Genomic DNA, 23246 nt, shown 5'->3' with positions numbered 1-23246 from the left:
GGGGGCCAGATCACAGTATACTGTGAGGTCCTGGGTACTGGATCACAGTGTCGTATGAAGCTTGTGGCTTCATGTGTCTCGGTTCTGAACTAAATATCGAAGCCCACGTCAATAACCTTATTAAATCTTGTTCCTTTCGCCGAAGAGATATCGGCAAAATCCAATCAGCTCGGTGTTTTCCTGACATAGACCATCCTTATTCACGCTTTCGTCTTTTCACGCTTGGACTACTGCGATGCACTATCTACGCCTATAAGTCAATCCTCGGGGCCTCGGCTGCAGTTGTGCAGAATGCTGCTGCTCACAATTTAACCAACACAAGCTTTAAAAAAAAGAATAACTTTTAAATCTCTGCGTGGCCTGGCCCTCAGTTATATTACAGAGCTACTAACTCTGTATGTTCCAAGTTGTGACCGAAGATCTTCTCAGCAACACTTGGTAAGTCAAGGCTGGTAACTGAGGGAGACCAGGCTTTTTGCCATCAGGACCCCGAGGTTCTGGGATTCTTTGCCTGAAGCAGATAAATGAAAACCTTTAATGCATGACTTTGTACTGGTTTTAACTGATATCGTTTGGCTTATATCATTTCATTTTCATCATAACAAACTGTTTCATTGCTGTATTTTGCAGCTGTGCCTGAGAAGCTTCCCAAAATGGTGAGTAGCGATGTCTTGAGATGTTTTTTTCCTCACCTTTACCCTCCCTCTTATATAACATGAATGCAGCATCAAGCCTTGAGTTCAGCAGTTCAATAAATGTGTTTCAATTCACATCAGAGAATTTGTGACACCAAGTGATTAATCCATCAATTGAGGAAATAACTCTCAATTAAATCAATAGTGAGAATCATTGTCAGTTGCGGCCTTAAATACATCAATTGAACGCCTTCATGTGCGGTGGGTCAGGCGACAGCCACACTCCCACCATTCTCCCACGAAACTCACAGGACTGTCACAAAAACTCATTTGCTCCGAGGAACAATAGCATCCTTATGTGCTGTAGCGTTAATAAGTGGCAGAATTCGTGGATTTGTGCTTAAAGGTTAAGTGCAGCTGTAGCCTAGTGGCTGCCGATCTGCCGACGTTAAACACGAGCTCAGCTGTGTGGATCTAATTATGATATGCTCGTGCCAACTGTCACATTAACCCCACAAACATGGAACCGGTCCACTTAGTTTATTGAAGCGTTAAGTCCCACCTCTCCATCATGTTGCAAACACACAGTACACGATCTCTTTGCTCTTAAAGATATTTCATTTTTAATTCTGATCAAACCTTGCACGGTGTTTCTTCGTCGTAAAGTGAACGATGAGCCAGTCGAGATTCTTCGGGACAAGTTGTTGCTCTGCGGTAGAGAATACGAATCAGAAATCTGACAGCTCATCGTGATGTTTACCAACCTACACCCCATCCTTTTATGATAATCATCTTTTTTAATTGAGCCGCCCAATGCGCTCATTTGTTTAGTCGGCCTGCTGATTAAGTCAACCTTGGCCTCGGCTGGTCACCGTCCAACGCCTCAGCATCATCCCTGGGGTCCGTGATACCCTGATCGTCTCTGTTGGAGAAGGACCAAAGCTTGCAATCCTATTACAACACCACCATCTTCCCAGCCCTAATCATGGTTTAATTAAAGTAGTCAGCCATGGGACAAGAGTCCAAAGAGGACAAGTGAATTGCTAGTCATGTGTGGCCGAGGAGGTGGAAGTGGAGTGTCTTCAATTTCAGTCCGTTATCGAGCTTCGCCTCTCCGATGCTTCAGTGACAATACGGCAGGTGATTTACCGGAGAAGAAAGGTTTTCTTCCAAATTTGACCCTCTGATGGGTGGCATGGTAATGTGTCTAACAGATTATTTATTCCAGTTTATTCAATAAAAAGCCGGGCGGCACGGTGGTGCAGTGGTTAGCACTGTCGCCTCACAGTAAAAGAAGGTTATTGGTTGGAACCCACCAACCTTTTCTGGCTGCATTGTAACACAATGTAACACAATGTAACACAATGTAACACAATGCAGCCATCCTGTAGCTGGCTGATGGTATTTGCTGCATAAGAAATGGCTGGCAGTGCGGGGCTATGTAATGTTTCATGTCCAGATGTTGTATTGACTGTAAGCAGAGATGACTGGATGTAATCTTAGAGACACAATGCAATATCAGCAGGGCCAATGAGACCATCGGACGAGTCGGGGACACGTTTTGCCGAGCAGCAAGCAGGGTATTTAACCCCCGACCCTGGCCCAACATTTTCTGGATATTCTCTATTATGCTGTAAAGCAGGATTAAGCCCCGGTTGAATCAGCTTAAACCTCGGTCAACGTACGGTATTTTCAACCGTTTGATGTGCATATACACCCTGTCATTTACAGGCATTCATGAAAAAAATAATGGGTTAACAAATCCAAAATTACAATAGATCTGCCTTGTCATTTTGGACATTTCAACACAGCCGCATCACGCCCCACACAACATTCGCTCTTTTCCTCACCAACCATCATTACCGGTTATTAGAGGTTATCCTGTCGTGTGATATGCACGACAACACATGGGACTAATAATGAGAATTGGTCAAATAAATCTGTCTCCTCCTCCTGTGACGCACAACCTCTACCCGGTACATTTATTCTTGTTGTATTCATTCCCTGACATGTGGACGGGCCATCTGGGATTTGCACTTTGTTCAATATCAGTATTACTTTAAGCCATAAATCTTATGCAACATTTATTTTTTTTCAATCTCAGTACCCCTCCCTGCCCCATTAACTGTGTAATTGAAGTTACACAAGCGTTGTGTAGGGGAAACATTTGGCATGCCAACTAATCCAGTCCAAAACAAACCCAGCTGAGGGAGAAAACACACACACACACGCGCCGCACACACACACACACACACACACACACACACACACACACACACACATGCCGCACACACAAACACAACAAGGAATGTCTGTTTTAATTACAATAACATTTGGATCATTACATAATAATAATCCACCACTGAACATGCAACATATCTGAGCTAATGTCCTGTATGGTGATGTACACAGCCAGCTGTGGTTTTGTGTGGCCATGAAATGACTGGTTCAGCTTGGGACGTTTAGGGTTTCTATGATATTCTTAGAATAGAGGCCTGTTCTAAAAGGTTCAATATACATTTATTCATTCAGAAACCAAGCAAGATTTTTTCATGTAGAAATACTATGTAGAAATCGATATATCCTTCTATCTATCGTAGTGGTAAAAGCAGCATTACCTCAATGGAAAAATACTCCATTACAAGTGAAAGTCCAGCGTTCAAAATCAAAAATCAATTATCATCAAATTGTACTTGAGGTGTTCGATCATTATGCAGAAAAATGCTTCCCACGACTGTAACTCTGTTGATTTCTAATTCTGATATATAAGTAAGTAGCAGTTTGTTATTTTAGTTCATCGTGGCGAAGCTCTAATTTGAACTAACAAACTTAGGCTGTTACATTTCATCTCTACAAATTTACAATACTTATACACTGAAAGTTATAGAGTAAATGTAAATTATAACAATTTACCACTGACCCATTGATATACAGTATATAATAACATAATTATATATATATACATACACACATACACATGCATACATGTAATGTGTATAATCTATTAGAGCCCGACCGATATGAATTTTCGGGGGGCGTTGCCGATATCAATATTTGGTAGTACAAGATTTACCGATACCGATACATTGGCCAATATATATATTTTTAAATCTATCAATGATTCTTAAGATGTTGTAATCCAACCTTTATGACAAAGACATGTAATTGAGGCGTGATATTTTAGTTTAACCATAAATGTGTTATAAATAACTCAAACAAATTGAGAATACAAATACAACCAAATACATAGAACTTATGATAAACATTTATTTCAAATAAAATGCACATGTACAGGCTCAAATCAGTTGGCCGACGATATATCGGTCGGGCTCTTAAAATATCGACCGATATCTATATGTCTGTGAAAGGCAAATATTGGTCGAGCTCTATAATCTATACACACAGTGCAGTGAACATTGGTACGCTATATGTCTGTGTTTATTATTTCAGGGGTTACCACAGGGGCATAAGATACGGCCGCATATTCATCTGTGCAGGATCTGCCTCCGAGAGGTGGCCGCAGTGAGATTCCCCCCCCTGCAGAAGAGCTTGACTGTCCGGCTCTTTTAGGAAACTGTATGGCAGCGGTGTCTGTGCTGCATGTCCACAGCAGATGGGTCTGTGTGGCGTGTGGTGCTGCAAAGACGCGACCGCGGAGCAAGCATACGCTGCGACAGCTCTGTGTTCTCTGTTCCTTTCGCTTCTCGGTCCAAGATCGTTGTCAAGGGCTGCAACCGATGACCATTGTCATTGTGAAGTCATCGCTCACTATTGCGGTCCGTAAAAGTTCCCTTCATCACAACCAACATGCAGAAAAAAAACCAACAGTCCCAAGGACTCAAACACATTTAATTTTACATTAATATCAAAAATGAAACGAAACAAAACAAGAGATCCTCCATGTTGGCAAAGCTCAAACCATAAGGCATATTTGGCATTTAGCTCGCAAACGTACTCAATACTCCCCTTCAGTCCCAACTCACTTCCGGCAAGGACCTGCCACAGCTTGGATGTGTCACCGCGACTGTTAGCCACTTTTAGAAAATGAAAAAAATGAGGATTTATTGCAACAGTCTAGTCTTCGTATCGACATCGCTCTCTACGAAGTTCCCCTCGCTGCAGGGTTTAGAAGTCTCACTGGTAATAGTGTTGTGCTACTCATGATGTAATGGCCAAGTCACCAGTCCACCATGCATCCCTCGGCTGTCGCCATTCTCCGTAATAAGAATCCTCCGCCGTCACTTTACTCTTTTTAATTCCAAATCCCCGAATTCACCTCCCTGCAGATTTTCTTTTCACCTTGTTCTGTCTGGGTGTCTGTCTCTCTCTCTCTCTCTCTCTCCCTTTCCCCCTCCATTCTGTCAATGTTACATTTACTTGGACCGGTGCCCCACGTCAGATGTTGGTTTACCAAAACAAAAATAAACCCCATGATTCAATTATAAATGTCTGGCCCAACGACTTAGGGAGCTGCAGCCTGTGGCCCGACAGAGTAGTTGGTAGTCTCAATTCGTACAACAGGTCATGATGCATGCTGCAGACATGGCTTCAGCTTAGAAATGCGTCATGCGGATTGTATTTGGAGCATATGTTTGCAATGCATACAATACAAGTGGCAACGCAAACAAAAGCGTCCAGTTTGCATTGACACGCTCGGTGTTGGATCCTGTCTGCAACACCTTTATAAATAGGTGTGATATCCACACGATGTTTCTACTTCTCTCACGTGACCAGCGGCACTAACTCTGATCACACTGGCATCACAATCCGTCTCACCATGTTGTCTCCTACTATCAGCAAACCTGCTGCCGGGTCGCTCACATGTAGACAAGACCCCAGGTATATTCATTGACTTAACATGAAGCGTTGTGTTGCATTTCGCTCTGCTCCAACTATATTGGCCCCTACCTGCCATGTGTGAATGTGATGACAGAGGGGAGGGAGGAGAGGGGGGGCTATCATGAGCCACATTATGTAAATAAGGTGCAGGAGCATGTGCCAGTTAAACCGCAGTGCCGTGCGAAGTGAGACTATAGGCAAAAAGGCTTTGGACGCCAGGCGCCGGGGCCGTCGGTAGATGGCGGTAACCCAAGGAACCTGATCCACCGGGCTCTCGTCTCGGCCGCTCTGTCTCAGTTTGCAGCAGAGGAGCCGCACAGTTTGAAGGACACCGACGCGAGAAGCAGGAGAGCTCACGGCGCGTCGCCCCTCCGAGCTTTTGCGCGCAGCCCTTCCTGAGCAGGAGACGGAACGCCTTCGTCTTACAGGAAAAAAGAGACCAGAGCAAAGAGAGGAACCACGCCGGGGACAACTGCAGACACCATGGAAGATAAATCCAATTCGTTCTCCAGCAACAAGGAGGAGAAGGCGGATGGGAATAATGTGTTTCAGCGGCAAGACTCCATACAGAAGAACAACACGGGCGGCGGGAGCGCGAAGGACCACGGCAACTCGGTGGGCTTCAAGGGGGAGCGCGAAGAGGCCATGGTCGGCTTTGACGATCTGGAGGCGGCGTCCAGGCAACACGGTTTCATGCAGAGGCAATTTGGGGCCATGATGCAGCCCGGAGTCAATAAGTTCTCCTTGCGCATGTTCGGCAGTCAGAAAGCCGTGGAGAAGGAGCAGGAGCGCGTTCAAACGGCCGGATACTGGATCATTCATCCATATAGCGATTTTAGGTAAGGGCTGGAAAAGACTCCCGCTCACCACCACCCACCACCCCCGCCCCTTTTTTCCTTCATCCACCCTCCGCGACACCCCAGGGGTCTATACACTCTCACCCGTACCGCGCTGCCATCGGCTCGGCGACGCACAAACTGCCCCCGAAAGCCCGCACGCTAATCTACCTCTGCGTTCAGGCGACCAGAGAGCTCCGCTGTCCAAAATGTGCTCAGTGGGTGTGTGTGTGTGTGTGTGTGTGTGTGTGAGAGAGTGTGAGAGAGTGTGTGTGTTTGTCTCATTGCGGCATTTGTATTATAATAGAGAGGAGAGGGATGCGTAAAAGGCTACAAAGGTGTATCAGTGAGATGCCCTTGGAAAACAGAACGGTGAATGTCAATGGTTTGAAAACGCGCGCGCGCGCGCGCACACACACACACACACACACGCATGCACGCGCTGCTGCTGCACAGACAGACAAGCAGCAGCAGCGTTGTCAGGTTTGTGTCTCATTGCGACACATTCCGGCTCGTGCATTGGGGGCCGACGGCACCTGGACACAACGTGACAATGCCACTGCAGCATCAGGGGGCTGTAAACATGTCAATGTGAGGCGGCGGGGCCTGCGTGCGAAAACTAAAATGCACAGAATGCGGGAAAAAAAAAAAGATAAAGAAAAGGAAATCGTGCAGATTTGAGAGGAAAATGGCCGTGTTTTGAATGAATGAGTGAAAACCGACCCTGGCATCTATCTGACATCACTCATGCGTGCGTGAGGGGTGTGGGTTTTCTTTTTTTCTCTTCTTTTTAGTTGCTCTGCTGAGGAAAATGTGATGGAATGTGTTTGTTTTCCAAGGAGCTGCAGGAGGATGATGCCTCACTTCCTATTCCCCGGTGTCCCCTATAAATGCCACAGGGGCACGGTTATTTTTGTATTCATATGTGTATATATATATATATTTATATTGGCATGACACTCTTTTATTAGAGCATCGTCCCATTAAGAGATGGTGTGAAGTGAATACAACATAGAGAAGTTATTGTCAAACCTGCCCCTTGATTAATTTGGCGACACTTCTGGCACAACACTGCGTTCGAGTGGTAAACAGATGAGATCAGGTTCAGGCACAGGACCGGTGTCTCCCCCCCCCCCCCACAAGCTGCGTGTTTACACTTCACCACCGAACCAATTAGGCATCTCATCTGGCCCCGGTCTGTGCACCAGTGTCCCCTGGCACCACGACGACGGTGACGATCGCCCCGCTGGAGCGCGTAACGTGCCACGTAGCACGGAGCTGTCCGTGGTCCTGAACTCGGAGCAGGCCCGAGTATATCGCAGTGCTTGGTCTCTCAGCTTTTTTACCCTGATGCTGCTGCTGCTGCTGCTGCTGCTGCTGCTGCTGCTGCTGCTGCTGCTGGTGGTGCTGGTGGTGGTGGTGGTTCAGAGCTGCTGGAGCCTGCAAACTGAATTCTCCCCCAAATAATTGGTGCATTAAAAGTTTCATATAGGGCGTCATATAGCTTTCTCCTTGCTTGGGCTGATTGACAGGTACAATGCATTGGTGGACATTAGTGGAACAGTGAGATACACCTCAATGTTGGTGTATCTCACTGTTCCACTAATGTGGAACAGTGAGATACACCCCCCCCCCCATTTAATTACACATAAGACCAACTAGGAGATCCTAAACTCCTATGTCCATGTGCACATACGCACACACACTGATGTACAATGATGGTGGGCAAGGATTAGTCGCACAACACAGCAGTCAATGAGCTTAGCGGACTCTGAAAACAATTATGTAAGAAGGATTATTGTCATTATTCATATTGATAAATTATTGTTTTAATTGATTGAGCGATCGATCAATCGATCGATTCAATTTATATTTCGAATGTGTCTAAAACAAAACAAAACGAATGAGCAAGAAAAAAACAAAAAAAAACAGCAACAAGTGTGTGCCGACGAATCGGAACAATTCAGACGAGGCGATCAATTCAGACAAGGAGTTCAAAATGTTTCTACTGTAGTGTCCATGACACGGATCAGGTCAAACTGAAATCTCACATTCGGACAAAACAAGTACGAGACCACCTGAATGAATCCAAACGTGACATTCGCAACCCTGGAACGAACCACCATCAATATGTCACACGTTCACCACATATCCATACATTGTTTCAAAAGAGTCTTTCAGGAGTCTCCATAATTTAACTCATGTACTCCACCTGATTGTGACATTGATGATTTCGCTTTCGCAGCCGGATCTTTAAATGTTTGTGGTCTGCTTGTGTAATATAACATTTAAAATGTACAGTATGGTGATTTTAACGCGGGGAAGAAGAGGACATTTTAGGGTTTAGTGCAGAAAACAAGCTCCACAATGAGAAATGAATGGCTCTATTCCAACTGTAGTACACACATATGTACGGTACAGTACGTCTTAGGTCATGTTCTTCGTATGTGAAATAAGAGACAAGGTTGGTCGTCAGTGGGGATTTTGTAATGTAATCCCCGCTCAAGGAGACAGACTCTCTTATTTCGGCTGTAATAAAAGGAATAGCCGGCCCAGGTAGGAGAATGCCCCCTAAGGTGCATTTCTGATGACATTTTTCAAAGAAGGCCCTTGTCCTCTAACCAGAGTGAAAAGACACAACCCTCGTTTGCCGGGGAGACTGCATCCCGACCAGCGTGGTAGTGGGAGGTTATATCGCACAGCTCCGAGCTATATGTATCACGCTGGTGCATAAATGATGGAGGTGCAAGGGTGCACTTTGCTTGGCAGGTCTCCGTTGCACTGTAGCTTAAAAACGTAATCTGTTTCTCTGCTGTGGGGCTTGACTCAACAACTTCATCATTTTCTCTTTCTTTTTTTTCTTCTTTCTTTTCGACAGGAGTGTGTATCACCAGCAATCTTCACACACAACACTGAATTACAGTAAACATGCACTCTCCCAATAATCATTTCTGTATTGTACTCCTGATGAAGTCTTTCCCGCAAGTACAGTCCATGAATGGACGCCACTATCCACGCAGGCTTTATATATCGCTCCGTGGGAGTATTTGAAACTCAATATCCGACATATTCTTTGTACACAGTGGCTGCTTAAAGATTAATGGCAGGTTAGTAATATTTATTATTCATAGATTTTTGGAGAGGCCTCGTGCATGGCCTCATACATCTCTGTTTATGCTAAGGGGAGGCCTTTGTCGCAGTCTGAAAGACTGTCAGTGATGTTTTCTTTCACACACACGCAGTCTGTGCTAAAGAGGGCGTCGCTGGAGAGACAAGACACACGGGCTCATTTCAGCCGTCACAGTCACGTCTGCTCGTAGGTGAAGTGATTGTTCTTGCGCCACCATCATTTTTCATGACGTTTAATTTCATCAGGATGTGCTGTGCAGGAAACTGAGAGCAATTTATTTTTTGGCAGGCTCTCCGGGTCTTTAATAATGGCAAAATAAAATTGCGCTATGAAGATTTCTAAATAGCTTTATAATCCATACACAAGTTTTTCCCGCAACGACTGCGTTTAGAGGTCCAACTGTAATGGATATTTCACATTTTAAAGGTCTATTGCCACAAGATAATAAGCCTTTGCAAATGAACGCGTTGCCCTAAAGATCCACAGGGGAAAGTTGTTCAACCATCTGTACCAGTATCCCGCGTTTGATTCACTTCACCAACCGTAGACACAGCCTATTCAAAATTGTCTGATGTCCGCATTGTTTCTCACTTGGCCGTTCTCGCGACACGTGACCTCTGTAGCACGGTGAAACCCATTACACTGCAGATTGGACAGGCTCGGGCTGTGCTGACTAAGACCGCGTGGGGGTTCCCTCTGTTGCTTGGCAGGAGTGGTCTGGCATTGATTATGTCGGAGCACTTGTTGTAGGGAGGGAAAAAACCTGCGAGAAACAAAACGGGCCGGTTTGACTTGCGGCGCGAGCGTTCGCCCAGCGATTCCTCTGCTCGCTTTCTAATCTGCCGATGGGCTGTCACGTTATCGGACTCCCACCGTCGGGATTATCGTGGCCAGAAGGAGTCACGATAACAGTGTCATCACAATGTCTACACATATCAGAAAAAAATATCTAATTATAATAGCGAAATTAATATATTTATTATGTTGCATTATACACATTATACATCTATGTTTTCTGTGTGTTGCATTTCTTTTTAGTTTGGGAAATGAATAACACTCAAAATAAAACCGTGGTGGAGCGTGAACCGTAGTTCACATCACTCAGGGAGGAAACAAACCAGTGAATTGAAATGTACTGGATTATTTACACCATATTGTGAATAAGTAAGGAAATGTAAATATTTCGTTTTTAAAAATACCCCAGTTATCCTCGGTACTGTTACATATTGGCACACCATTGTTTGTCATCGCTTCCTGGTTTTTATTCTATGGGTTCAGTGCAGCTCCTTCACTTTGTAAGAGCTTAAAGAATCATGTGTCGACACTTGGTGAAGAACTTAATCATATTCCTTCTCGGTTGCTTTTGTTGTTTTTTTCCACCCCTCGTGATTTATTGCGTAAGATGTGCTCATTTTTTCTCCCCAGTTCACACGGGGCGTATTTATCAGGCAGAGGAGCCAGTTGTGTCTCTGCAGTGATACGTCAGCACCCACAGTGATCGAGTGATCGCGTCTCCCACTTTTATCAATCACACGCAGCGCCTTGTGTTTCAGAGCAGGTTTTTTTTTTTTTAACAAATTGAAGCTGTAGAAGAAAGAAGAAAAAAAAAAAGAGTTGCAGAATGCAAAAGCTCATGTTGATGTGCATGCGCAGCAGGGACGGGACCTGGGTGGAGTGTGCCGGGGCTGCAGTCACAGCTCGGTGCACTGCACTCGCTCACTGGTTTAACTGGCGCTGGTTGCTTTGGGAGAATGGGAGCACTGGAGCAAGGGCCTAATGCAATGATGGAGCACGAGGCGGACACAGTGATAGGGCTGTTGTTGAAGCTGGCGACTGCCTTAGATGCGCTTCACAGTGACGGGATGTTTGATGGCCTTCAAAAATCCGAAACTGCTCTTCTGCGAGTTTTCTTCTCTGAGTCTCTGAAACACTTCTTCCGAATGCAGAACATTTTAGAGTCTGCTTCTTCATTTATGATTTCTTATCCAAGGAGAGAAACGTACTGTTATATTCATGAGGTAAGTGGGCGTCTTGGAGGCCATGGACAGAGAGAGAAAGAGATGTGGGCGATCTCAGTGTCAACACAGGGCTTTTGATTATATTACCATGAATTGAAAAAAAAATAAAAACATGATAATATTGGATACTTGAGGGTGCTACTGATTTTTCTCTTTAAATGCCCACATCTTGTTTTCAAGTGACCTCTGATAAGCCTGCCCTCTGTTTTCCTCAGTGGTTTCTAATCGGTTTAACAATCAATTAAACATATTATTGTCAAAGTCAGTTATTACACTATTTTCAAAGTAAAACAGAAACTTAATTGTACTTTTTCACACTCCATTCTATAAATTACTTTGCATCCTACCATGATCTGTGACTCTGCGAAGGCCTTGTTTTGAAAGTGTTCCTTTGTTCTAAATCGGCCCGCTTTCTAACCACAGACTAATGAAACTATCTGAGGTCATTTATGTTTTCTACAAATGAAAAGATCCCCCCCAAAAAATATCTTATTAATCATCTTCATCTTTGTTCTCGTTCCCCTCAGACACGAATGGTTCTTTGCTCTGCATCTTGTTGTGAAGCAATTATGGAAAGATGAATCATAGCAGATGCAGCCTCTTCTTAAACCATTAAAGATGAATAACAGAAATAAGAAGAACTCGTACCAAAGGCACAAACTTTCTGCATTTTATCCCGGCACATCGACTGAAATGTAGCATGTTGCAAACCTGCAGACTAGTGAGGAATATAGTGCATCATGTTCCCTGCTCTGATGTCCCGTTCAAGGTGATAAGTCAAGGCTCTCCATATCAAGAGTCCACTCCACCGCCCCGGTTCAATGCATTCTGGTGTAAAAATACCGATTATGGATATTGTGAACCGCCTAGAAGACCGCTGTTTAGATGCAGTAAAGACAATTATCGGACACGGGATCTGTGGATATTTATAAAGCCAAGGCCCCTTGCTTGATTTACTTCAAACCGATCCATTACTGCGCGGCCAGTCTGCCAGCCAGACGGGCAGCCTGCCAACTCTAGCCAGCCAGTCCATTTCCACCTCCAACAGCAGCCGCGGCCGGACAGCGGGGCCGAGCAGAGGCAGCAGGCGGGCGGCGATGGCGTCAGTGGAGAGTTTTTAGCATGAGATAGGATTCCTGAAAGCATCTATTTTCATTCATGGTTGCTCGGCCTGTATGGGGGCCCCGGGATGCTTTGTGGAAAGAGTGGGCTGCTGATGAATCACTTCTGGCTCTGTTCATCACAAAACAGAGGGCAGGGGGACATTAACTCAGCGAGAAAGGACTTTTGATAACAACACAAGCATACGTACTTGTCGGAGCTTCCCTTTGAGTTCGACAGCTTGCGAGGACCCCGGAGCTTCTCCCATCCACAGACCCGCAGACCAGCAGTGTTTCAGCAAAATGTAATGTTATATACAGTACATACATGTGTATGCACATATCTGCCAATGCGGAAGGTGCTAGAAGCCCGTATTCTCTGGAATGACCAGCGGAGGGCGCCTCCTCTGGTTGCAAAAAAGTCGTCAGTTTATAGAAGTCTATGAGAAAATGACTCTACGTTCTCATTTGATTCATTACCTCAGAAAACATTGTTACGGAGGAGTTTATGGTCTCAATCTCTAGTTTCAATGGTGATGTTTATTTTGTAAATTATGGACCTATTTAGAATAAAGTAGACGATGAAGCACAGAAGGAATTAGGGGGCGTGGATAACGCGTGACTGACAGCTAGAACCGTCCCATGTGTGCAGGAGGACGTGCGGTGGACAAGCTCTCCGTGAGGCCCAACCCCTGCTCCTCCAAATATGGTTACTTCTCGTTTCAAAAAACAAAAAAAACAACCCAAGATGGCGCTGGCCCAAATGCTGAACTTAAGGCTTCAAAACCGCTTTTCACAAACCAGTGGGTGACGTCACGGTGGGTTGCCACTTGGGCATGACTGATCAGTCCATCCGCCACTTTGGTTGAGACTGAAATATTACGTTGAAGTTTGCACAGACGTTCATGTTCCCCAGACGACGAATCCCACTGACCCCCCCTACTGAACAGTAATAACTTTGTCGATCACCTGCTTTTTGTCCATCGCCATCATTAGGGTCAAAATTTCACTTGATATCTGACCGAACAACTTCTGCCTTTATACTCTCAGGACCTTCCCTGGAAGCGTGGCAAGGCCCATGGTTGCAATTTGTCCTGATAATTTGTTTTAAACTTGACGAGTCTGACCCGTTTAACTTAATTACAATACTTACTGACACTTTCTTCCCCCCCTGCTATGGACTATTTGTATTTCGAATTAACCGTCTCTGTGTTTTTCTCACTCTGATTTGTGTGTGCTACTCTGCAGGTTCTACTGGGACTTGATAATGCTCATCATGATGATGGGGAATCTTATCATCATTCCTGTGGGAATAACCTTCTTCTCAGAGCAGACCACCACCACCTGGCTGGTCTTCAACGTGGCCTCGGACACAATCTTCCTGGTGGACCTGGTCATGAACTTCAGGACGGGCATCGTCAACGAGGAGAGCTCCGAGATCATCCTCGACCCCAAGGTCATCAAGATGAATTACCTGAAGAGCTGGTTCGTTGTGGACTTCCTCTCCTCCATTCCAGTGGATTATATCTTTTTGATAGTGGAGAAAGGCTTTGACTCAGAGGTGTACAAAACAGCCCGTGCCCTGCGAATCGTCCGCTTCACCAAGATCCTCAGTCTTCTGCGTCTGTTGAGACTGTCACGACTCATCAGATACATACATCAGTGGGAGGAGGTATGTAGTGTGTATATATACTATATATATATATGTATATAGTATATATAAGGTTAATTTCTCCATGTGTAATTCAGTGAATGAAAAAAAGAAATTGAAATAGAAGCCAGACAGCAAGACAGTGACTCAGAGAGAATTATGGTAAACAGTAGTTGTCACTGATGAATTTGTGCTGCGTGGTGGTTCTTACTCCGGCTCGGGGCTTTTCCCGGCAGCACGGCACCAACCTTCAAAGGTTGATGCACAGATACAATCGTGCATCTGTAACACTAATAGGAGCTGTCAATCAAAGCTGGTCAGAAGGCTTATCTGTGGATAACGAGGGGTGTTGTCGGTTTCGGCTCATTGATGGGTGGAATTAATTCAAAATCAGAAATCAAGAGTAACTGCCTGCAGATTTTCTACAAAAACAGGTTCAGTTACAAATGGTACATATATATATATAGATATATATATCTATATCTATATCTATAGATATAGATATAGATATATCTATATCTATATATATATATAGTAGTTTAATATTCTAGCCAGAGATTAATGTAGTGTATATTTGAGACTGAATGTGGTTTGCTCCGTATGACTCAGGCGGATTTTGTGTGAGCATTCACAAGGTTAAACTGCACCGCACATAACCGCGAGCGAGACATTATAACCCTCCAGCGAGTCACTGCACCGCCTGACTCAGACTATTTAACCGAGCTCTAGTGTTCTCCTTTTCCTGGTAACGATTCCATTACACGGGCCGATCGAAGGATTGTGCTCCGCCACCATCATCAGGAGCGAACACTTTCAGCAAATGGATACGGCCGAGACATTGTGGCCAAAGTACTGACATACTTGCCTTGGATGTGAAAACGTAGCTCGGTTCAAAATGGAAAAAAAAGGGACGACCATGACGCTGTCACTTTCAATGAGCTCGCCTCGCACTCATCCTGAATGTCCATCACCCACCCTTGCTGTTGTTATCACTGGCCGAGGCAAACCGGGTTGTTGTCAGGGCTCAGCACTAGTGCACATACTGACAACACTAATGATAATGTTTGTGCAAAATTAGATAATTCGCTCTATGAAAATGTTTTGGCAAAACAAATGCTATGAACGTGTAAACGTCTGCTTTCATATATGTCTCCGCCTCCCAGCCGCCGTGCTCTTGATCACTGAGCATTTACAGAGCAGGGAAACAATCCCCTTTTATTTTTAAGTGGCAATGAGGCCTCAGACTTTGATATTGTCCGTTTTAATGTACGTGTCTCTGTTAGTATGTGCTTTACGAAGGTTTTATATAATCCTTACTGAATTTGAAAAACCCCAAAATAAACCCATTCATGCTTCAGTTTCATCCTTCGCAGTATGTGGAAGGTGAACTCCAGAAAATGTGCAGACCCAATTTTCCAGACATTTTCCAGAGTTCGTGTCTTAAAAACAACATTCCCTAGCCCCTTGCCAAAACCTTAACCATCACAACTAAATGTCTAACACCAACCCCTTGTCCTGACCCTAACCCCGAGTCTTAACCATCAGACATCAGGAGGACCGGCGGAAACGCCTTACTCCATATAATGCCTATACTCAAAATGGTCCTCACAAAGACACAGATACACACACACACACACACACACACACACACACACACACACACACACACACACACACACACACACTGCGAACCCTATTTCTGAAAGTGAGCACCGTATAGGATTTCGGCCGCTCTGCGTTATCATCCTGGCGGGCACACGATATGTGGGAAGTTGAATATGAAATTCAGATAGTTGTCGTACATTGCACTGCTGTGCGGCCGAACAGAGCCGTGTGCAGTGGGAGGGTGAGATGGTATGGACCAGGTTGGGGAACACAAATAGACGGTGCCGCAAGGTTAATGAAACTCTGCAGTGAACATGCAGCGAGGCAGTGCAGTATATAGGGATGTGTCATAGCGCCTGGATACAACGGCAGCGCTCACAGCCCTGCGTCTCTCTCACGCTCAGTCCTCCCCTCCTTGTCTCTGCTCTTCTTTCTGCTTATCACACTCTGCGCCCCCCCCCCCCCGCCCCCCCCGAAGGTTTTTTTCTCACCCTCTCCCTCACGAAATGTCATCCTCCTACAGCACTCCTGCCCTTCTGTCCCGAGACGCTGTCGATTCCAACCTCAGTTTGCCCTTGAGAAATATTTCCTTGCGTCGTAGAGCAATTGAAACGCCGCTGTACCGCAGCGTCGCGGCATTAAGTAGACACATTGATCAACAAAACAGCGAGTCGGACACATCCACGGGGGAGACGCGAGAGGAAAGACGAGGCACTCAGTGGAAAGATTCCAAGCTGTCGTAACGCGTTAGGTGCAGGACGCAGGATTAGGCCTTTAATGGAAGGACAAATTCAGTCTTCTGCAGTCATAATGGGTTCGAAGCAGTGAACCATCATTACATCAGGCCCAGGATGGACTCCAGTTAGTCATTCAGTCCATTTCTACAGTAAGCAAGTCATCCTCCAGCGTGTGTGTCCGTCACCCCCTCAGCTCTTGTGATCTCTCGGTCCCCTTTTTCCCCCACTCTGTCGCCATTCCTTCTCTCCATCTGTGAAGTTTTGGGGGTTTTTTTTCCATCAGCACAGGCTGGACAGTCACCGCTCAGCTACAGTGGGATTGTGTTTTGTCCATAAACGCTCTATTAGAAGATGTGTGTTGAGAAAACCACCTGATTGTAGCTGATCTGGATGAATGAATAAATCTATAAGCAAACCAGGAACATCTTACAAGCATCACTGCTGGGAAGCAGCTGCTGGGTATTGGAGTCAGTATTAGTATCCACAAAGGAACTGATGCATCTTGTGTATTTATTTATTTATTTTTGTTTGCCATGTTATGGACATGATGCAGACAAATAGATATTTGAACGGTAGGAACGTGTTTTTTTGTGTGTTTTAAAGGAGTAATCAAACGTAATTTTCAGCCATTTTCACAGTGCTATACCAGATGCTATTATGTCTACCTGTATACACAATTTTTCTCGTGTGCGTTCAATAATTCATTCAGTTCTTCGCTCGCACATGATTCGCGCAATGTGTGGTGCTTAGGGAAATTGCGGCACACGTTGTGAAGGTCACACAGAGCGGTAAACACGCCGTGCGCTCCGACACCACAATTTAAACAGGCACCAAAGTGAATGGAGGCTGGTGCATACCTAAGTGATTTATTTTCGAGGCAAAGTCAATGCTTAAACTAAATATCAAATATCGAGCAAATGAGGCACAGATGTGCATCAAAGCACAAATAAAAATGAAGACCAAGTGGGATCTTTGGTCTGGGCTTTTTTTAAAAATTTAGCCTCTTTCAATGTTTCCTCATATTTTTGATAAGGTTTAGAAGAAATTTCACTGAGTTACTAATTAAGTCACATATTTTGTTTTAAGCTGCATCAACCGATATTTTCGTATATTAACGAGGAGTCGAATGTCACAATAAGTGACGAACCCACAGTTGATTATCGTCCCACCCTGTGGTTCCCCTCTGTTTTAGCATCTTTCAGGTCAATGTTTCGGTTTCACAGCCACAACTCCGCTGGTTTGATTTAAGAAGCAGTTCATGCTGCAGTAACTTCTGTGTGACGTTAACATCTACGGTTGTAGACCGTAACCCCCCCTGGAATCATTACAGACTGAACGATTCTCTGAAATAATGAGATTAGTCATTGAGGGCACTTTTTGCCCTTCCATCTTTAATTTCACAGGATTTTTATCTTTCAAGGACATATTTGCCCCCTACTCCTCTTTATTAAAAATGTTTGCCTCCATTATTCCTGTGTTATTATTTCATACCCTCTCAGATAATAACCCTAATGACCTTACAGTCGCGACAAACTGAAACTTCTGCTGTTACCTTTGGATGTACACTGTTAATGGTTTATCTTTCCAGAAACAGTTTTTGAACACCACCCTCGCCCAGTGCTGATTTAATTAGAAATGCAAAACAAAAAAACAAAAAAAGGTAAGGGGATAACATTTTTAAACTGCTGTAGAGAATCCCCACAGCTCCCAGTGCCACATCTGGCTCATCGCGGCCACCGGGCCTCCCGCCAGATGCCAACTCAAGCACAAGGGCTCAGGGTGAGCTGGTGGCAGGATACCAGCCCCCAGGGGGGCTCCACACTCTCCAAAGCCCCGGGCAGAATCTGTCTGTTGCTCCGCTGAGTGGGTCAAAAATCAGTAAACATGATCATTATGGCATATTGTTTACCAACATACTGAGTTACTTAATTCATGTTAATAAGGACACACGATATGGTACCGTGTAGTTTCATGTTCATGCTGTAATTGTGAATGCATCTCATTTTGAGATATTTGCGGTGATAATCTGACCATTAAAAACTGCCACCATTTATGTTATATGTATAAGGTACAATGTATGGGCCGTGCATTGGAAAATATTTTGCTCAATAACGCAAACATCCATTTAACGTGGCTCCGAAACCATTTCCTCTATTTTCAAAGTGTGTTCTCTGCAGGAAAGTCGTCAGCGAGGCATCTGCTGGGACCTAATTATTGTTTCTCTCTGTGATGCTGCAGTGGAAATGTTAATGAAAACATTACGACAACATTTTGACAGCTAATTTGGCAAACTGCACAAGTAGAGGGCTAAAGCTAGTCTAAGCTCCTATAGTTGAGGTGAATTAATAACTGATATATGACACTATAGGTAAATATACAGCGTTTCTATTGATAAACTTCAGTCACTTTTCCAGCATGGTGATACTTACTCTATGAAGGAGACTTGTCCCAAACACATGCAACAGATATGTTGTTTTAACTGTCAACTGTTTCATGATACTTTTGCAAATACATTGTCATACCTCAGTTACACAATGATTCCCACTCCCCATAGTCAGTGCAAACACACAACGGTACTTATTCAATAGCTGCTGCAGACTTGCTTTATTCTCATTCCTACAAAATTAAGCGCAATCATCACAATGATAAAACTCTTGGTTTAGTTCCTCGCAGGTGTTTGTCCTTCTCTGCTTCTCCCTTTTTTCAGTTTACATTTTTCAGAGACTTTTGCCAATCACCGACATAATGTGTTCATTCTTTACATGGTGGGTGGATTGTTGATTTTATAGTTTCATCCCTGACACACGATAAGAACATTGTTTATATTTTAACGTGAATTTGCATGATGCACTGTGCAGCTGCATGTGGGAAGTGGCAGCTCTGCCAAGCCCCTGCACGCAACTCCACTTTGTCAGTGTCACAATCGAACAGGCTGTAAAAAGTACAACCTGTTTATGCTGTATGAACACCTGTAACATGGAGTCCCTTCCCCAAAATCAGATTATACTTTTCATTGACTACTTAAAAAAAATGCTGTTTGGTATTGTCAATAGATACTGGTGGTGGAAATATATTTTGTGTTTTTGGCTGGCTCTGTTTAGAGGAGTGTGTGGGGAGTGCCTGCCGCAGCTGACTGCAGAGCATGATGCAAGTGCTCTGTTTAATTAGAGTGTCTGTGGGGATCTGTCGACCGAGGCACAAGGTGCACACTTGGTTCGCAGCTCAGTCGGTAAATTGATCTGAAAGGGGGGAAAATGTGAGCCAACTGACCCGGGTGTCTAGTTCACTGCGTGGGAACAGTGGAGGCGACTTTAACTACATTACACTGGCTAAAATGTGGTCTCCACTGAAATAACACACACTACTGTGTGACAGCAGACCCTTTTTATGTATTTTATTATTAAACTCTTTCATCTTTAAGCCTTTCCAGAAACAGACAGAAGAGATGTGAATGTTGGTCTGTTGTTCTTTTCAGTGTCGAATTGAAGCCAGGGCAGAACTTCATGTTGTTTGTTCTAAAAAACATTAGAATACTGTATCTGTAGCATGATATAATTCTTAATAATGTATCTGCACTTACCGAATGAAATTAGACTTGCATATTACATTAACAGGAATGAAATTAAAATGAATGTGTGAGGCAGAAAGGGTTGAAAATATATTTTGGAGGTAATCAGTAGATCATTTCTTTGAATTATTTTTGAAAACTGTGGAAAAAAAGGACATTTTTCCGTTGACGTCTTCAGGTTGCTGTTTTTGCACAACGTATCGCTGACGTAGACTTTGTCGCCACCTAGTGGCCGGGCAAGCTTGTTTTGAGCGTTTGAAGTCGTTTTTGTGTTCTCGTCTGGACCGAGATGTTCCGTAAACCGAAGGCCATGTGGACAGATATTCTCTTTTGAAATGGAAAAGGGGAATATCCGTTTACAAAAAAAAAAAAGCATTAATGTGGAAATAACACTCAATGCGAGGCTCAAGACTCCAAAACTTGATCGATAGCTTACAAGACGTAAAGAGAGAGAAAAAAATCCTTGTTACATTTGAGAAACTAAAAAACGGACAATTTCTACCTTTTTGCCCATTTTCCGTCAGTCAACTGATTAATCAGCTAATTGTTACAGTGTTGGTTGACAACGACACAAGGCACAGGCTTCGTCAGGGGAGGAGAGATCGTGATGGAGCCACTTCTTGCTGTAATTTGCCTCTTCAGCAACAGATTGAGACACTAGGTTACACCAAGTGTTTGATGCCTTGAGGCCGCCGCCCCGGTCTCATGCAGGGACACAGGTGCATAATTGCACACGCGCACACGCACACACACACACACACACACACACACACACACAAACTCACACACACACACACACGGGAGGTGTGCTGAATCATGTAGTGCTGAGTCATGCGATCATGTGAGGTTTAAAAGGGCGAGAAGGAGAGACGGGAAGACTGATAGGGGCGGAAGGAAAGAAAGAGAAGAAACAAACAGAGGAAGTGTGTGAAGAGAAGTGTGTGCGTGCGTGTGTGTGTGTGTGTGTTTCTGTGTGACACAGCAGCAGCTGTGATTCCTGTACTATGTTCCCCTGATTGATTTTCTATTGTGTTGACCCTGCTTCCTTCTGTAATTACAGCGTGTAAAATGACGCTAACTGAAGTAGCGACAAAGGTTTGTAAATGTGTTCCAGTAATGTGTTTTTTTTCTCGTTTACATCTCAGCCCGTTCAGACCGCCTCTGCTCTTTTTAAAGCTGCACCTATGCGCAGTTCATCACAGCCGACCGTAGAGCTGCCCTAAACCAAGTCAGGCTGAATCTATGAAGGAGGCATACAATCCATTTATCACACAGAGCAAGCAAATGGCATTTGTAGGAGGATAATTACAAAAAGGAGCCTGGCCTCATTACCATGTTCTCTCAAATGGCATTTGCTCGTAGGACACACATACAGTGGCGAGCAGCAGCAGCAGCAGCAGCAGCAGCAGCAGCGATGTGACTGGCTGTCGGAGCTGAGCCCTCTGGCCCATGACTGTAAACAACTGCTTCCTGTTACTGGACGGGATTTGATGTGAACCGACGTGATGTGTGAGGCTCAGGACTGTTGAGGGACTGTGTCATGTCCGCGTGCGTGTGCGTGCACTTCTGGATATTTCATACCCCGTAGCTCGGAGGTTGCATATGCAATAGCCTCGCGGGGCAGCCGATCCCCTTCGTGCCTATTTTCCCAGACCAATATGTTTGTACTGACAAAATTGAGTGTCGGAAGCCGTCAAACATTCGATCACACAGACCACTGCAGTTGAATCAGAGTTGCTCCACACTGTCGGGGGGAGAAACTCTTGACTTATGGCAAAGTCTGTTGGGCTGCAAGGAAGTTTGGGGCACGTATATCCGGGGATGCACAGCTGGTCGTGTCTACTTCATGTCCCAACAAGAACCATGGGACACTGGGCATTTCTTCAGAAAGGTCTGATTTAACTTAAAGCTACGCTGAGTACACGATGTGAGGGACTGTTTGTCTCTGCCTGGAGATGCTCATGTCATTTATCAAACTGTGGCGGCCGCGGGCAAGTGCAGTTTGTAATCTGTGGCGCAGCTTGTGTGTCATTAGTGAGCTTTAGTCCTCTCCGCGATGCACTGCAGGAGGAGGCGTACTGGTTGACTGATCTTTGGAAATGTTTGTTTGGGAACGGCCACATCTTATCGAGGGAAACATAGCATTTGGATGCAGTTGTGTTGTATGTTATGTCACGAGTCCGCTGAAACATCAACTATATCAGTGCTGCAGATCCTATCAAGCGAGTCCTTCCTATTTTTCTTTGTTTGTTTTGTATTCCTATTAAATTGCATTTTATAACTCTATCTTTAAATGCATATCATTATGATTTCATGAGAAAAAGTCCCCCAATGTTTGCAGGTGTATATGATTCATGAGCTATCGTCATGCAGATCCATTCTTTTTTAAAACTCTAATGGGCAACTTCCAACACTAGACCGGTGAAGGGTGAAGTGCATTTTTGAACAGTGCTTCATGCACTTTATGTAAATCTGCCTCTGAATCTTTGACCAGGAATGGCAGACTTATACAGCAGTAACGGAAATGAACGAAGGGAAAAGGTATACGAACAAATATAGGTGCATCTTAATTTAAAATCAGTAAAAATGAGTGTGTGTGTCACTAAACCATGTGCAGAAGCCAATTTGCTGTCCAGTGCTACTAAGTAACTTAACCAAGGATGGAATTCACTGTTCCTTCCTCCTTACTCTGGCACTTTTGCATGCTCTGTTGCATTTGCTCAAATACAAAAAGAATCTTAACACTAATAATTTCAGATTTTGCTTCATCAAGTACATGAAGGTACTTAACATGTACAATTTATTTTAGATATGAGCTTTGCTAATTTCATTCTGACAAAAGCACCTTTTTTGGCAGCACATATCTTTCTTTTAAAGCAGGTTCTCCATTATCGCTCTCTTTCCCTCCCACACGCACACTGACACACACACACACACACACACACACACACACACACACACACACACACACAGCAAAGCAAGTTAAGTCACACACACACACACACACACAAGCCTTAATGGACTCCTCCAGTCCAATTTTGTCAAGCAGACAAAAATGAAAGACAGTGCTCCCCCCCCCCTCCTCTCATGCTGTCTGTTCATGTCCTCTCTGTTTTAAGACACGGCT

General features: G+C 44.4%; 1 protein-coding gene across 1 annotated transcript in view; it reads left to right on the top strand.

The window, feature by feature from the left end:
• The first annotated feature begins 5639 nt into the window (after nt 1–5639).
• The window catches only part of LOC118285473 (potassium/sodium hyperpolarization-activated cyclic nucleotide-gated channel 1), a 63360-nt gene continuing 45753 nt past the window's right edge, over nt 5640–23246 (top strand). The window contains exons 1-2 of the mRNA XM_035609148.2: nt 5640–6313; nt 13807–14230. Of these exons, the coding sequence (XP_035465041.1) occupies nt 5958–6313; nt 13807–14230 (780 nt within the window). The 5' untranslated portion in view covers nt 5640–5957. The remainder of the gene's footprint in view (nt 6314–13806; nt 14231–23246) is intronic.

This window comes from Scophthalmus maximus, chromosome 20, assembly GCF_022379125.1.
Source record: "Scophthalmus maximus strain ysfricsl-2021 chromosome 20, ASM2237912v1, whole genome shotgun sequence".
NCBI lineage: Eukaryota > Metazoa > Chordata > Actinopteri > Pleuronectiformes > Scophthalmidae > Scophthalmus > Scophthalmus maximus.
Note: the sequence above shows the minus strand (reverse complement) of the source record. Positions and strands in the feature narration are given on the sequence as shown.